The sequence below is a fragment of the Anolis carolinensis genome, chromosome 2 (assembly GCF_035594765.1).
Source record: "Anolis carolinensis isolate JA03-04 chromosome 2, rAnoCar3.1.pri, whole genome shotgun sequence".
NCBI lineage: Eukaryota > Metazoa > Chordata > Lepidosauria > Squamata > Dactyloidae > Anolis > Anolis carolinensis.
The window spans coordinates 131,941,717-131,956,335 of NC_085842.1; the positions used below are offsets into that span (position 1 = coordinate 131,941,717).

The 14,619-nt window shown below is 38.4% G+C and overlaps 1 protein-coding gene across 2 annotated transcripts in view; it reads right to left on the reverse strand.

Moving 5' to 3' along the window:
- The window catches only part of abcc3 (ATP binding cassette subfamily C member 3), a 100,581-nt gene that overhangs the window by 50,770 nt on the left and 35,192 nt on the right, over positions 1-14,619 (reverse strand). For both annotated transcript variants that reach the window (XM_008104523.3, XM_003217307.4), the window contains exons 8-11: positions 11,825-12,043; positions 9,860-10,037; positions 5,386-5,547; positions 4,109-4,201 (exon numbers count right to left, since the gene is read on the reverse strand). In XM_008104523.3, coding sequence (XP_008102730.1) covers positions 4,109-4,201; positions 5,386-5,547; positions 9,860-10,037; positions 11,825-12,043 — 652 coding nt within the window. The remainder of the gene's footprint in view (positions 1-4,108; positions 4,202-5,385; positions 5,548-9,859; positions 10,038-11,824; positions 12,044-14,619) is intronic.

A 14,619-nucleotide genomic window follows, 5' to 3' on the forward strand; every position in this document is an offset into this window, starting at 1 on the left:
GAAACATGTCTAATTTTCAAAGATTTGTTGTAGTGTCTCCTTCAGCTACTTTCACTTTTAATGCACTGTTGCTTGCAGCCCTTTTAGTTGTTTTTCTGTTTTCCCTGTTTTTATATTTCAAGACATATTTCAAGCTGTTTGGTTTTCTCTATGGTTTTATTTCTATGGTTACTTCCTGTCTTATTCCTGTTTGGAATCTGTCCAGAGGTTCCATGCGGCCCCAGAATGTTATACCTATTGAGTTCTTAAGTATTTTAAACAATTTTAATTCCCACAGTTCTTACAGCATAATCTTTAACAAATTAATTCACTTTCACCCTTTGTAGCTGGTCTCACTAGATAGTCTAATCTGGCCAATTTAGAAAATTCGTGTAGAATAGTTCCACTAATTAGATTTTTAAAGTCCTTTTTTATCTCTACAATTTCCAACAGAGGAAAAAAGAATACAGTTTACCTCTTAGAGATGTTTTTGTTCACAAAACTGATAACTGAATATAAATACTGTAAATAAATAAATAAATAAATTTAAGGGTATTTTAGTTTGTTTTAAAGACATATAAATATAGTATTTTAAGAAGTGAATCAAAGCTGCTTCTGTCTCCATTTGTTTGCATGACAATTTCGCTGGGGTACGCAATGGCTCCCCATCCTCTCTCTCTCCTTCTCCTGTTTCAGTGGGGAAGGTGATAGCCTTTGAGTCTTGAAGAGTTTGTGTCTGTTCTTTTTCTTTCTGAAAAAGTATTTCTCAACTCCATACAGTTGGATAAACTCCCAAGGATGTCCCAGTGCTCTGCCAACTCGCAGAGACACTGCTCACAACTCCATTTTCTTCACCAGAACAAGAAATGACAGAGATATTTTAACAACTGAAAGTATGATGAAAACAGATTTCTAATTTTGTGCACCTGCTTAGGCTTGCAAGTAAATTGGCCTTGTGAAATCTCAGCAGGTGAAATCTCAATAATCATCACAGATCTTATGATGAGCACCACCAGCCTTCAGTTCACACAGATAAGAGTGGTCTTACAGCTACCTTGCATTGGTTTGTACCTGGAATGGCTCACTGGCAGAGCTCAAACTTTGAACCTGGAGGGTCCCTGGCAGATTACATTGATTTAAGTAAAGCATACTTAAATCACACAACTGAATTAATCATAATTAAATCACATGCTTTAAATAAGCAATTAAAGCAGAAATCATTTTCAGGTCATTTCTTCAACTCATGTTTCCTAATGATACTCCTCATTTAATTCCTAAAAAAATAGTGGTAATCCAAAATTTGCAAGTCATACAGGCTGTAAATATTTATATTTGAAAGATGATTTACATAGAAATACATCATTTAGAAGAAGGTATGGATTCAGTTTCAAAGATTAACAAGCTTATTTTCAGTCGAATTAATATTTATCCTGTTACTCTTCAAAAGAAAATTAAAGTTTAAAAATCAATTTAAAATTTAAAAATCTAATTTAAATGTGAAAATCTGTTTTTAAAAACACCACCTGTTTTTATCTACTTTGACATTTCCAGTTGAAAATATCAGCAGCACTAGATGTTCAGAAAAAGTCTGACTTTATCTTGAAGAACTACTTACAATTAGGTAAGACTTGTTAACTACTGAATAAGCAACAACTCATATGGATGGATTCTCTATAAGCTATGCATGTTTAGATGCTGCTGCTGCTCAGTCATTTAGTCGTCTCCGACTCTTTGTGACCTCATGGACCAGTCCACGCCAGAGCTCCCTGTCGGCCGTCACCGCCCCAGTTCCTTCAAGGTCAACCCAGTCACTTCAAGGATACCGTCCATCCATCTTGCCCTTGGTCGGCCTCTCTTCCTTTTTCCTTCCATTTTCCCCAGCATCATGATCTTTTCCAAGCTTTCCTCATGATGTGGCCAAAATACTTCAGCTTTGCCTCTAATATCCTTCCTTCCAGTGAGCAGCCGGGCATTATTTCCTGGAGGATGGACTGGTTGGATCTTCTTGCAGTCCAAGGCACTCTCAGGATTTTCTTCCAGCACCAGAGTTCAAAAGTGTCTATCTTCCTTCGCTCAGCCTTCCTTATGGTCCAGCTCTCACATCCATAGGTTACTATGGGGAATACCATTGCTTGTTTGGATACAGACTCTATTTCACTTGGACTCTTTATAGTTTGTCCCTGGTGGCTTTGTATACAGCAATTTCAAATATGAGTGTGAAGTACAGAGATCAGACACAAGAAGAATAAGCATTGTATTTTGTTCCTTCTGTACTGAGAACCATGCCAAGACCAGAATTACTTCCCTGCCAGGCAGTCCCACCATCAAAAAGGAACCATGAAAACTATTAATCATGCACAGAGGCTTTCTTCTGAACTCTTTCATCATGTTTCTTTAGGGGCCGTGGCAAAGCAGCTTGAATGAAAAAAAATGTAGGTTTTTTTTCTAAAAACAGAGATAGAATAGCATAAAGCATCGTATAGTTCTGCATTAAATGTTATGTTTTTCATTATTTTTCATTTGATACTTTTCAAGATGTGCTCTTGTTCAACAGACAACCCACACAAGAACAGTGATGTGGAAACTGGGGACAGTGAGGGAATAAGAAACACTAAGGGCTGCACTGTTAATACTCAGTATTAGTGAAAATGCAAGAAATAAGCAAGGTCAGTATTGATTGTTGTGTGCCCTCAAGTCATTTCCAACTTATGACGATCCTAAAACTAGCCAACCAGGAGGGGGTTGGCAAGATTTGTTCAGAGGAGGCTTGCCATTGGTTTCCTGTGAGGCTGAGGGAATGTAAATTGCTCAAGGTATTCCAGGGGGTTTCATGGCTGAGAAGGAATTTGAAACCCAGCCTCCTGAGTTGTAATGCAATGCTCAGACCGCTACACCACAGTTAGGCAAGTTCCAAATTCATTTAGTTGAATCTTTAAAATGTTAACAAATGTCTGTAGCTACTTTTCATTAAGAACAGACCTGCAATATACTCTTAAAAAGTCATGGAGTTCCAGAAATTGGGACGTTACTTTTTATACTACAGCTCCTAGAACCTATGCTGGCTGGGGGATTCTGTATTCTCTCAAATTAATATTTTTGGGCTCTATAGCAACAGGCAGAGCTGGTCCAACAATGAGGCGAATTAAGTGGTCGCTTTGGGCACAAAACATAAGGGGGCGCAGTCGAGACCGCTTTTTCTGTTAATTTGTTGTAAAACATGATGTTTTGGTGCTTAATTTGTAAAATCTTAATGCAATTTGATGTTTAATAGGCTTTTCCTTAATCCCTCCTTATTATCCAATATTTTTGCTTATCCAACGCTTTTATTTTTCAGTGATTGGTTTGGGGAGAGGCGCCAAAATTCTGTTCGCCTACACTTGAAAAATACCTAGAGCTGGCTCTGGCAACAAGCTAGTTCTTTTATTAATTCTGGACCATGAACTAGCCCTCACAGAAGAGATCTGTATGAACCCTTATCTGATCTGTCAGCAACTTACTGTATCAGAAGATTTGTCTTTTTTCTGTAGAGCTTTTGTTTATTGCTTCTTAGGTTACTGCTGTTATTGCAAAGCTGCAATTAGATTTTTTGTTGTTATTAGATGTTGAATCATGGATGACTGGAAGCAAACTGTGTCCAGGTTCAGAAGATTCCTAGCACAATACAGTTTCGCCTCCTTATCTACAGACTCAGTAGCCATGGTTTCACTTATCTACAGTCTAAAAGATATTCCCCCAGAAATGTTAGTGGGCCTCTTTAGGTCCTCCACTGCTACTCTATGGTTTGCTTCTGCCCCAAATATACCCAAAATATAAGGTTTGCTATTATCTGAGATGTCAAGCATCCATGGGGGCCTTTGGAACATATCCCCAGCAGATACTAGGATTGTATTTTATCAAAGAAGGCTAAACATGATCAGAAACTAGATACAGGTAACAGGTTCAACAAAAGTCTCACAGACATATGTAGAACAAAGATTGGCAATGATGTAAGAGCAGGTGAACAGAGAAGCAAGGCTCTTCATGAAGCATGCTGTAAACACACGTATATATTCCTTTAAGCAGGGAGACATGGCAAGCCAATTCAATATTAATTTGCAAAGAATGCCATAAAAGAGCATAGTTTACCTACCTGGAATGCTCTGGTTTTCATCGCAATCACAGCATTCAGTGGGATAAGTAAGACCATCACAGCCACTCCTGCCAGCACAGAAGGTCCTAAACTCTTCAAAGGATGTAAAATACATCAGTTATCATTATGTTCTCCTGCATTCAGACAAAGGGAAAATAGATCTCTCCACTGAAAAACACAAAGAATTCTCCAATGAAAAACACAAAGTTGCCTGAATGGATTTTCAGCAAAAGAAAACCCTATAGGCTTCCTTTTCTTTCTTTACTATATGAGGCACATGCAAGCTTTACAAGTGAGGAAGGTATGAAAGGCAATTGAATACAGGTTGAAAATCCCTTATCCAGCATGGTTGGGACCAGACTTGTCGAGATTCTCAATTTTCTTCCAGATATTGAAATACTTGCATACACATAATGAGATATCTTGATGATGTGACCAAGTCTAAACCCAATGTCTTGGCACACACAAGTCTCAACTTATTATGACAAAGAAATGTGGTGTAAATGCTCCCAAACCTCTTCTTCTATTTCCTTCCCTCCCTCCAGCCCCACCTCAGAATCTCTCCCTTGATCTACTGATACTCCCATTCCCTCCTTTCAATCCATTCATTTCAGTCCTGGCTTAAAATATTATCCTATGTATACAACATTTCCACCCTTTCCTTCTATCCCCCTCACTCCAATCCCGAGTTCCCTTCTGTTTGCCAACAATCACACGCTTGCTTCTATCCCCTTCTCTCCAATCTCAGCTAAAAATCAATTACTCTATAACATATATATTAAAAGGTACGCCCTCGAGTATATGCCTGAATGCTTCTTCCAGCCTGGCTGCACTTGCCAATCCCTGCTGTACAGAGACAAAAGCAGACCAGAAATTAACCAACAAATACATTTTACTGTCTATCTAACATTTCTTGTACAGAGGACTGCCAACTGCCACTACAGCTTTGAAAATCAAAATTCATAATGTGATGATTTCCCCATCCATGACTCAAGCCCATCTTCACACATTTCCTTCACATATTCGTATTATAGCTTCTAAAAAGCTAAACACATTGTGACTCATCTGTGGGCCTCTAGTTCCATGTCCTCAGTTAATCACTTATTTATATAGAACATTTTGAAAACAAGTGCTGGGAATTCTGCTGGGAGCCACAGGTTGCTCACAATATGACACTCTCTAATAAATTTACCCTACAGCAAGATCAGTCTTAAGCATTAGCTGAATGGCTCTGCATTGTGTTATATCACAGAGAACAAATTGAAGAAGTTGTGTACCTGCCAGAGAAAGTATAACGCAAGGCATATCTGGAGCGGAGCAGACCATAACATATTTAGGAAAGTAGTCAGGTCCATAAACCTCTGGGCATCCACAGACATTAGGTTGACAATTTCTCCAACAGTGGAAGAACGCTTTGCTGAATTGGTAATAACTAAAGACTAGAGAAACAGAGAGAGAAACTCTTGTCATTCAGACATATTTTCTCATTTTATGACATGTTCATTCTGCCTTTCATTGAATGAGTTCAGAACATTGCACGCTATTTCCCCCTCTTATAATAGCTTTCCAAGGCAGATTATATATTGGGAGAGAATAAGTAGCTTAGTCAGCTGTCGGGCCTTTTGGCTGAACAAGGTCCCTTGGTGTTCACCTAGTACTGAAGGCTACGCATGCAGCACTCTGACTTCTACCCCTTTGCTATTGTAACATAGTGCATTCTGGTCCTTCCTATGCTGTCCTTGTGATCTGCTATATCTGATGTGTTGCTCAAGGGACTGAAGTGGATTGGAATGTAATGAAGTATCACACTTGCCACTTGGAAACATGATCAGTCCTATCCTATCACTTGAAATTCATGCCGCTTCTGTCATCTGGAGTTTTTTCCATCAGCTTTAGCTAGAGTGCCCACTGTATCTTGTCCTCAGCAGATGGCCTGACTATTATTCCTCTTCCGGGTAGCTCCAGATGGGACTGCAGCAATTGTGTCAGTCCTGGGGCTGCCTTTGGTGCCCTTCTCTGAGACATCAATTAGTCCAAAATACAACTTCACACCTGCTGTTTGAAACTGGCTGATGGGAATATATTATGTGTTTTCTAGGGACAGTCAAAATAATGGTGCTTAATGCCAAAGTCCTATTTGGTTAAAAACCTTGCACGAAATACCACTTTTTTGGTTTTTCAAATTCAAAGGCAAGCTGAATTGGTTAATATTTGGTTCTTGTGCCTCTCAGAGGTCACCTTTACATGGGCCCCATTTGCACTGACCATTTAATGCAAGTAATATTTTAAAAAGTGGTTTGGTTATGCAGATGATTTTATAGGAAATCCTGGAACCAGTTTGAGGTCCGAATGGTGATTACACAAACCACAAAGAACTGTTGTGCATTAAGGGATTTCTCTCGCATGCTTTGTGTGAGTTTGTTGTCTGGCTGCCAATTTGAAGCTAGCTTCGAATTGTGTTAAATGGTCAGTGTAGATGGCTATAAAATCGAATGATGAGCTGAATGTCTCTGGTTCAACATTAACTCAGCATAGCCACAAGCAAGACATGTTTCTCTCTTCCACAGCCTGAATATAGGGCTGTTGTAAGAATTGCATTGATGTTGTATTTGGAATGCTTTTATTAATTGAAATATATTACATAAATGGTGCCTATTATAACTGAACAATTGATGAAAGCCACTTCAGCACAACAATCTATCACTTAAAGGTGGTCCTCCTATCTACTGGATTTTTAGAATCATAGGATGAGTCTTTTTATGTGGCAGCTGTTCATCACAGCTAATCATAAAAGTTCATCCACATTACTTATGTAAATATATGTTTAAAAGCCTAGTACTCATGAAAGACATGGCCTTCTATTATGTATTATATCACTCTAAGCCACTCATTTGAGTACTCAAAACATAAGCAAACTGGTGTATGGTACAATCTTGTTTTATATAAATGGCTTGTGTGACTTGAAAAACATATGAATAACAAGATGGTTTGGCAAGAATGAGCATTATTTTCGAGGATTTTAAAAGCAGCTATAGCAGGGATGCAGAGAAAAGGGCACATCGTGTACAACACATCAGGCACATCCACAGCGTTGTGTGTACAATTATGTGATATTCAACTTTTCACTTATATTAGTTAGCTTTACACTATACTGTTCACCTATTGTAGGAACTATTAATTCAAGAATTATTTTCAACTGCTACACAGTTGCTTAATTTTAATATTAATGTTTTAAACAAATCTGATTAATATTTTTAAAAAAATGTGTCATGATAAATTAGCGGATAACATTGGATCTGTGTGTTAATCTTTGGGCAGTCTTGCTTACAACTTTCCTGTTGATCCCTTTTGCCTTGTATACTATAAAATGCAACAAAATGGTAATTAGGTCCTGGGATGATAATAAAATTTGTGGTCTAGGAAAAACAGGCAGCACAAAAGCTGAAGCAAGGGCAATTTACATCCAAACAAATATTAAAACAATACATAAAATGGACAAAGACTCTGAAGTCTCTGGCCACAACCACAAAAAGCACATACCACTTAATAACCTAAGAAAACTACCATACTGTAGCAGTCAGAGTATTTGGCTGCTATTTGGGAGAGTAGGGTTTACTGCTCCACTGAGTCATGGCACTCACTCTTTGGGCCGCTCAGGTCCCATCTGCTCTGCTATTATTATGCAGATTGAACTGCATTACACATGGTCAGTGTGGACTCATATAATCTAGTTCAGTGCAGTTAAACAGCATTATATGAATCTACACTGATCATGTAATGCAGTTCAATCTGCATTATAATGACAGTGTAGATGGAGCCTCACTCTTTTTCAGTTTGACCTACCTCAAAGGGTTGTTGTAAAGGTAAAATGGCAAGAAGGAAAGTTTTGTATGCCACTTTAAGCTCACTGAAGGAAAGGTGAGATTTGAATATAACTAATCAGTAAAAATGATATTAGCCATTCCTTCATAAGAACACCAACACATGAAAAACGCTACACAACTGTGAAATGAATGCATCCATGCTACAACCATAAAAGAGGGGGAAATCTGAGGCTTTCATATCATGCTGCATTACATTTTAAAAAGTGGGTTTACATCTACAAAAGCTCATGCAAAAATAAAAAACCAGCTAGTCCTAAAGGTGCTGCCATATTCCTTTTTTCTCTCCTCCTTTCCTCCTCATTATTCTGCAAGAGACTAATACTGCTACTTCTTTAAAAATGCCAGAATCACATGATTCATTCCCAGACAAGTGGGTGTTTGCTTGAATGGAGAGCAACCAGTCATACAGATGCAAAATTATCAGTCAAACATTGCCAGGTATTGCTTCCACGTGGCACAATGTGAATGACAAGAAAGTCCTAGCTCCTGGAGAAGACAGCTAAAGAGGGTCTCAATAGCAGCAGGATGGCTTTAGGACAGGCATGGACAAACTTCAGCTCTCCGGGTGTTTTGGACTTCAACTCCAACAATTCCTAACAGCCTACTTTAGGACATCCAGTACCCAAGCACCAGATAAACCAGTTCTAGATGATAAAAGAGTAATATCAAATAATGATGGAAGTCAGAATCAAGGAATTGCAAACACTTTGTTGGAAGTGGATAAACTTGGGCTCAGAGTTAGATTAAAGTTCCTGATGGAAGTGTTAAGAAACTAATGTGGCAAGTCACTAGCAGTTCATGTATGCATGGAATGTGGATTATTCAAAAGTCATGAATAAACTGTAAATACCAAGAAATATGGTATCAGACTGGCCCCTTCCCTCCTGGTGTTTAGAAAGAAAGTGAAGACCTGGCTTTGCAATCAGGCATTTGGCTAGTGCAATATAGAATCATCACAAGGTAGCACACAAATGACGACCTTAGACCTGGGTACTATGTTTTATTTATGTTTTTAATAGTTGTATACATTTATATGTTTTATTGTTTATCGTATTGATGTATTGGTTTTATGTTGTGGAATATGTGGCATTTGCTGCTTTGAGTCCCGTGCAAGAGCAAGAAGAGTGGGATAAAAATACAGCAAATAAATAAATAACATATTCCAGTGTATAGGGCATTAGAGACGTTTGAGACTAAAAAGCCTTTGGTCAATGCCTGAAGCACATGGTCTCCAGAGATTACACACCTGGGATCCCTTCTACACTGGCATATAATCCAGATTAACAAATCAGATAATCTACATTATCTGCTTTGAACTGGGTTATATGAGTCTACACTGCCATGTAATCCAGTTCAAAGCAAATAATCTGGATTTTATATGGCAGTGTAGAAGTGGCCTGGGTCTTTCACAGGATTAATTTATGCATCCACAACCCCAAAAGGCAAATGTATGTCCAGATGGACATTGTGTAGCTGGCCTTTGTACATTTAATTGCCATATTTGAGTACATGCAGTATGAAAATCATCTAGGCGTTATACTAATTTAGTCTGTAATAGCATCTGCCTACTGATTCTTCAGAAAAAGAAGTTTACATTTGATAAGCCAATAATAGTTCCTGTGCAAAATTATATGAGAGATAAAAATCACAGCCCAAGCACTGTGTGTTTTCTAGCAACATAGGCAGCCTCTTTTGTTTAGTGTTTAGATCGCCCACGTGCAGATACTGATCTGAGAAGTACACACAGAGGGAATGATTTCCCAGCAGATGCCTCCCTCCCTCTTTCCTATCCCTCTTTGCCCTAATTAAACAAAACAATTTCTGCCTCTAGCTGGCAATGCAAGAGAAGCAGCTCCCTCCGCCTTACCTTTCTGTAGATCATCCCTATGATGCCAGTTCTCAATCTCATTCCAGTAACAAAGCAGTACTGGAAATGCTGGTGAAGGATGATTGTTTGCAGCACAGCAGAGAAAAACATCAAAGCTGCAATCAGATATCCCCACCATAAGGGAGCACTTTGATCCTTAATGAAGCCAATTAATATGCTGTTTAAGAAGAAGATTGAAATAAATAAAACAACAAGGTGAAAAATGCAGAGAGTAGAAGGGGAAGAGAGCAGAACAGTCCTTCCTTTTACTCAAAGCAAAAGCAGCAAGACTTTACACACCAGATTCATTTGGGTAATATGCCAGTCTTCATTCTATTTTCAAATAACAAGGCTAAGGGTCACCTTAAAGTTGTTGTTTTTAAAAATTGAATTTCTATTTTTAAGGAGGCCAAACTGGCAAATAGGAGTGGCGGTGCAGGACTAATATGAATATCAATACTGTGTATGCAGTCCTATACTTATGGCAATGGCACATTTTACTGTGTAAAAACAGAATTGATATGTGTTGAGAATCTGGAGAAATGCTGCAGCTTCACAGCAGAGCATTTCACTTTTATCATGGCAAACATTCAATACCTCTGTAAACAAACAAATACTGACATAAAATCCCAGACAAACCACGCATATGCAGGTGAAGGTAAAGGTTTCCCCTGACGTTAAGTCCAGTCGTGTCCGACTCTGGGGGTTGGTGCTCATCTCCATTTCTAAGCCGAAGAGCAGGCTTTGTCCGTAGACACCTCCAAGGTCATGTGGCCAGCATGACTGCATGGAGCGCTGTTACCTTCCCACTGGAGTGGTACCTATTGATCTACTCACATTTACATGTTTTCGAACTGCTAGGTTGGCAGGAGCTGGGGCTACCAGCGGGCTCTCATTCCGCTCCCGGGATTTGAACCTGGGACCTTTTGGTCTGCAAGTTCAGCAGCTCAGCGCTTTAACACACTGTGCCACCAGGGCCCTCTGCATATGCAAATAACATTAAAATTTAACATCAAATTAAAGCCTAACATCAGTAAATTAAACCTAGCATCAATAAATTAAACTACATGTAGTCAAACAAAATTATATAATAAAATAAAATCCAAACAAACATCTACATTAATTTACAACAGCCAACTAGAGTTCACGGTGTGGGTTGGTTATGTGCTCAAACGATGATTACTGGGCTGGCGTGGACTAGGAAGGTCTAAATACGATATAGTTTTCAGCCCGGGGCCCGGTAATGATCTCTCATTATCTAATCCTCCTCCTCTCCATATGCTAGTGAGCTTTTTAGAGCCGAAAAAGTCCCCCTTGGCTTATACTCGAGTGAGGGTCCTGACCAGTTTATATTCGGGTCGATTTATCCTCAAGCATATAGGTAAAACAGAGTTGTAAGTCTTCTCATAAATTACAGTTTTATATAAATATTCAAAAAGATTTAACCTACTGATGCCTCAATTAATGTAATTTTATTGGTATCTTTTTATTTTTGAAATTTACCAGTAGCTGCTGCATTTCCCACTCTTATCTTATGATTGAGTCAATAAGTTTTCCCAGTTTTTTGTGGTAAAATTAGATGCCTCGGTTTATATTTGGGTTGGCTTATACTCGAGTATATACAGTACTTGGATCATGTCCATGTGGGAGCCTATCATATGTCCCATTGAAGTGCTTCCATGAGAAAGTCAACATATATTAACAATATTTGTGGGGGTATTTCTGATCAGTTTCATCATCAACATCTTTCCCCATTCAAGCAAGGAGTCAACTCAATAAACAAAACTCTCCTCATGTAGCTTGTGAAGTTTAGATTTTACCGGATGGGCAAAATGCAAGTAAGACCACAGCCAAACCCAAATCTGTGTTCCTAAAGCTGTTGCCTCTTCTATATGAATTCAACAAATTAATCACAAATATGAAAATTACCTTATGCATGAAAACCAATAGGAAAATGGTACTCACCGTAACAACTGGGGGTTGACAAAGGCCAATAGATCTTGGATCAATTTGAAGAAGGAGCCAATTAAGAAGTAAGGGCCAAAGGTCCTGATCAGGGCTTTGAGAAATGATGGCTCTTTCTGCTCTGTGTTACTACTTAACAAGATTTCTGTTTCCCCTGGACCATCAGCAATATGATTCATTACATTGTTTGGATTTTTTGTATAGGATACATCTTTTTTCCTAGAATAATGAGACATTATAGTTCATTGAGATAAAGTATACCATTATAAATACTGACAGTATCTTTCAAATAATAAATGAAAACAATAAGTCTATAGCCTAACCAGACAGAGTTAATGTGGTAACAGTAAAGTTGTCTTAATAGGACACAGGGCTATCACAATGTCAATCATAAGTAGGCATTTCTTTGTGCTTAGAAAATAAAAGGGAATTAATTAATAACCAAATTCTCAATTTAAAACCGGAAAAGGTCTCATATGGGCCTCCACATCATATTGTATTGCAACTCTTAGCCATTGAACAGCCAGGACCTGGACAAACAACACCTGGAATGTCACATGATTTCCAACTATGGTTTAAAGCATTGCCTTTATTTTAAAATTGTATTTGATTTAATGCCCTCCTTTCCACACAAAGATCTACATTCTTTATATTGAACTGTAATATAGCTGTGATTTAAATTCTCAAGGCAATGGAACTGGAATCTGTTCACCATTTTCCCAATTGCTTCCAAAAGAGTTATGAATACAGACACATTCCTTGATGTCCATGTCAATCTATCAAATTAATTGTTTGAGTGTAAGAATAGCCAATTAACATAACGAAAAGATATGAAGATTGATTTTTACAATTTCTATTTCTGTGCTCAACATAAAGCTGTAATCTAAAGCCATGGATAAGGCAAGCATAATAATGTCTGCATCTGATAGCTTCCTCATCTTACTAAGCAATAAGTGTATGACCTATTTGCTCAACAAAGCAGCAGCATTCCAAGAATTAAAGATTTTGGTTCTATGATCTGTATAGTAATACTGCCTTAGATGAAACCATTTTACTTAGTTAGAAAAGGCTGTGTAACCTGTTCAACTACACTGCTGTATGTCTGACAGTAATTACCCTAATTATTTGAAATTTAACTACTATTTATTTTGCAGCAGATTAAATGGCCCTCCTACTAACTTTGGCTCCAAGAATGCTGCCATCCCTGTTACACTTCAAGACAAGGACACAAACTGAAACTATACTGTGTTTCTTGTGACATCTCCCAACTTCTTTCTTGACTGCACTTCATACAGCTTAGCTTGAAAGACTGTAGTAATAGAGTCTGTAATCATGTAGTGGTTATTTAAGTATTCCTTTGAAGCAATTCCTTCTGCTGCTCTCAAATCTGGAACCCTGATTTGGATTCTTATCTCCCAGACGCTTTCAATACCACCTCCAATTCTACAAGTCAAATTGATTTATCTCTCAAAGAATCAACTCCATTTAGGCATATTTATCTTTTGGTTTCCTACATTTTATGAGCCTTCCTAAGTATGTTGGGAAAATAAAGATCAAGAGAAAGGACAATATCATGTCTCGGGGCAGGTAATGCCTAAAGAAAAAAATCACCAAAGCACTTCTATAAATTTGGTGGAAGGGATGCATTATAGTTTGGGCTAGGTAAACAAGATGTATTCATAATCTTAAAATATTTGTTATCCTGTGGCCTAGTTAAACCCAGCAGTCTATCTTCAAGAAAGAACTGTTCAGTATATCTTATTTTAAAAGTCAAATGTTAGAATTTAACTTCTGTCAGAGTATAACATTACACACATCAATGTAGGAGAGACACTGGAAGTTATCTTAATGGAATTGACCATTAACTTGATTAAGTTTCCCTACTACACTTCCTACTTGGCAGATACCATTTTTAATACAATCTATTAACATAAGTCACACTTGGAACATGCAGACCAGCTTGGATGAAAGATTTATGTAAACCCCAGATAAAAGCTATGGACTATTATAATACCGATTCTTCTGCTCCTGTCTTCCTTTTGACTATGCCTTAAGGCAACAATAGGAAACTTCTCCCTACTGATAGGATTCGGTATGGCTGATATTAGATGGCTTTTAAACAACTAATTTTAAAGTGGAGATAATTGTTTTTAATTGTTTTTAGTGTTTAGGTATATTTATTGTTGTGATGGAGTCTTCAAGTAGAGATCCTACTAGTTGTATTAGAAGAGGCAGGAAAACTGGTAGTGAGCAGGACTCTGATAAGGAGCAACAAAGGAAGAGAATTTGGGAAATACTTATGGAGCCTTCTGATGATGATACCTTTGAGAGTTTTGAAGGGGATTGTGGGGCTGGGAGTCAGGAGAATGGGATGTCAGACTCTGGGAGTGAGGTGATGGATTGGACTAAGGTTCAGGAGATCCGGGAGATTCTTGAGGAGCCCACAAGCAGTGGTACATTTGAGGAATGGCACGGAGAAGATACAGATGGATCCTGGGGAGTTATGGGTTTGGATAGAAGGTGGTCTGGCTGGAGAGATCGTTGAAGGGCTGCAGCTGGAGGTGGGGCATTGGGTGACTCCAGCTCTGATGAGGATTTGCAGCAACCAGCTGTGGAGGGGGCGTTGGCTGGCTCAAGTTTAGAGGAGGACTTGTAGATAAAAGTAAGTTTGTTGCTAATGTAACTTTGCAATTGGCAAGGTGTTTTGTTGGGCGCTTTTCTGGATCTCTATTTCAGAAGACGTGTTTGGAAGACTGCTTTGGGACCTGCCAGCTTGCCTCCGTTGCTTTGGCTCT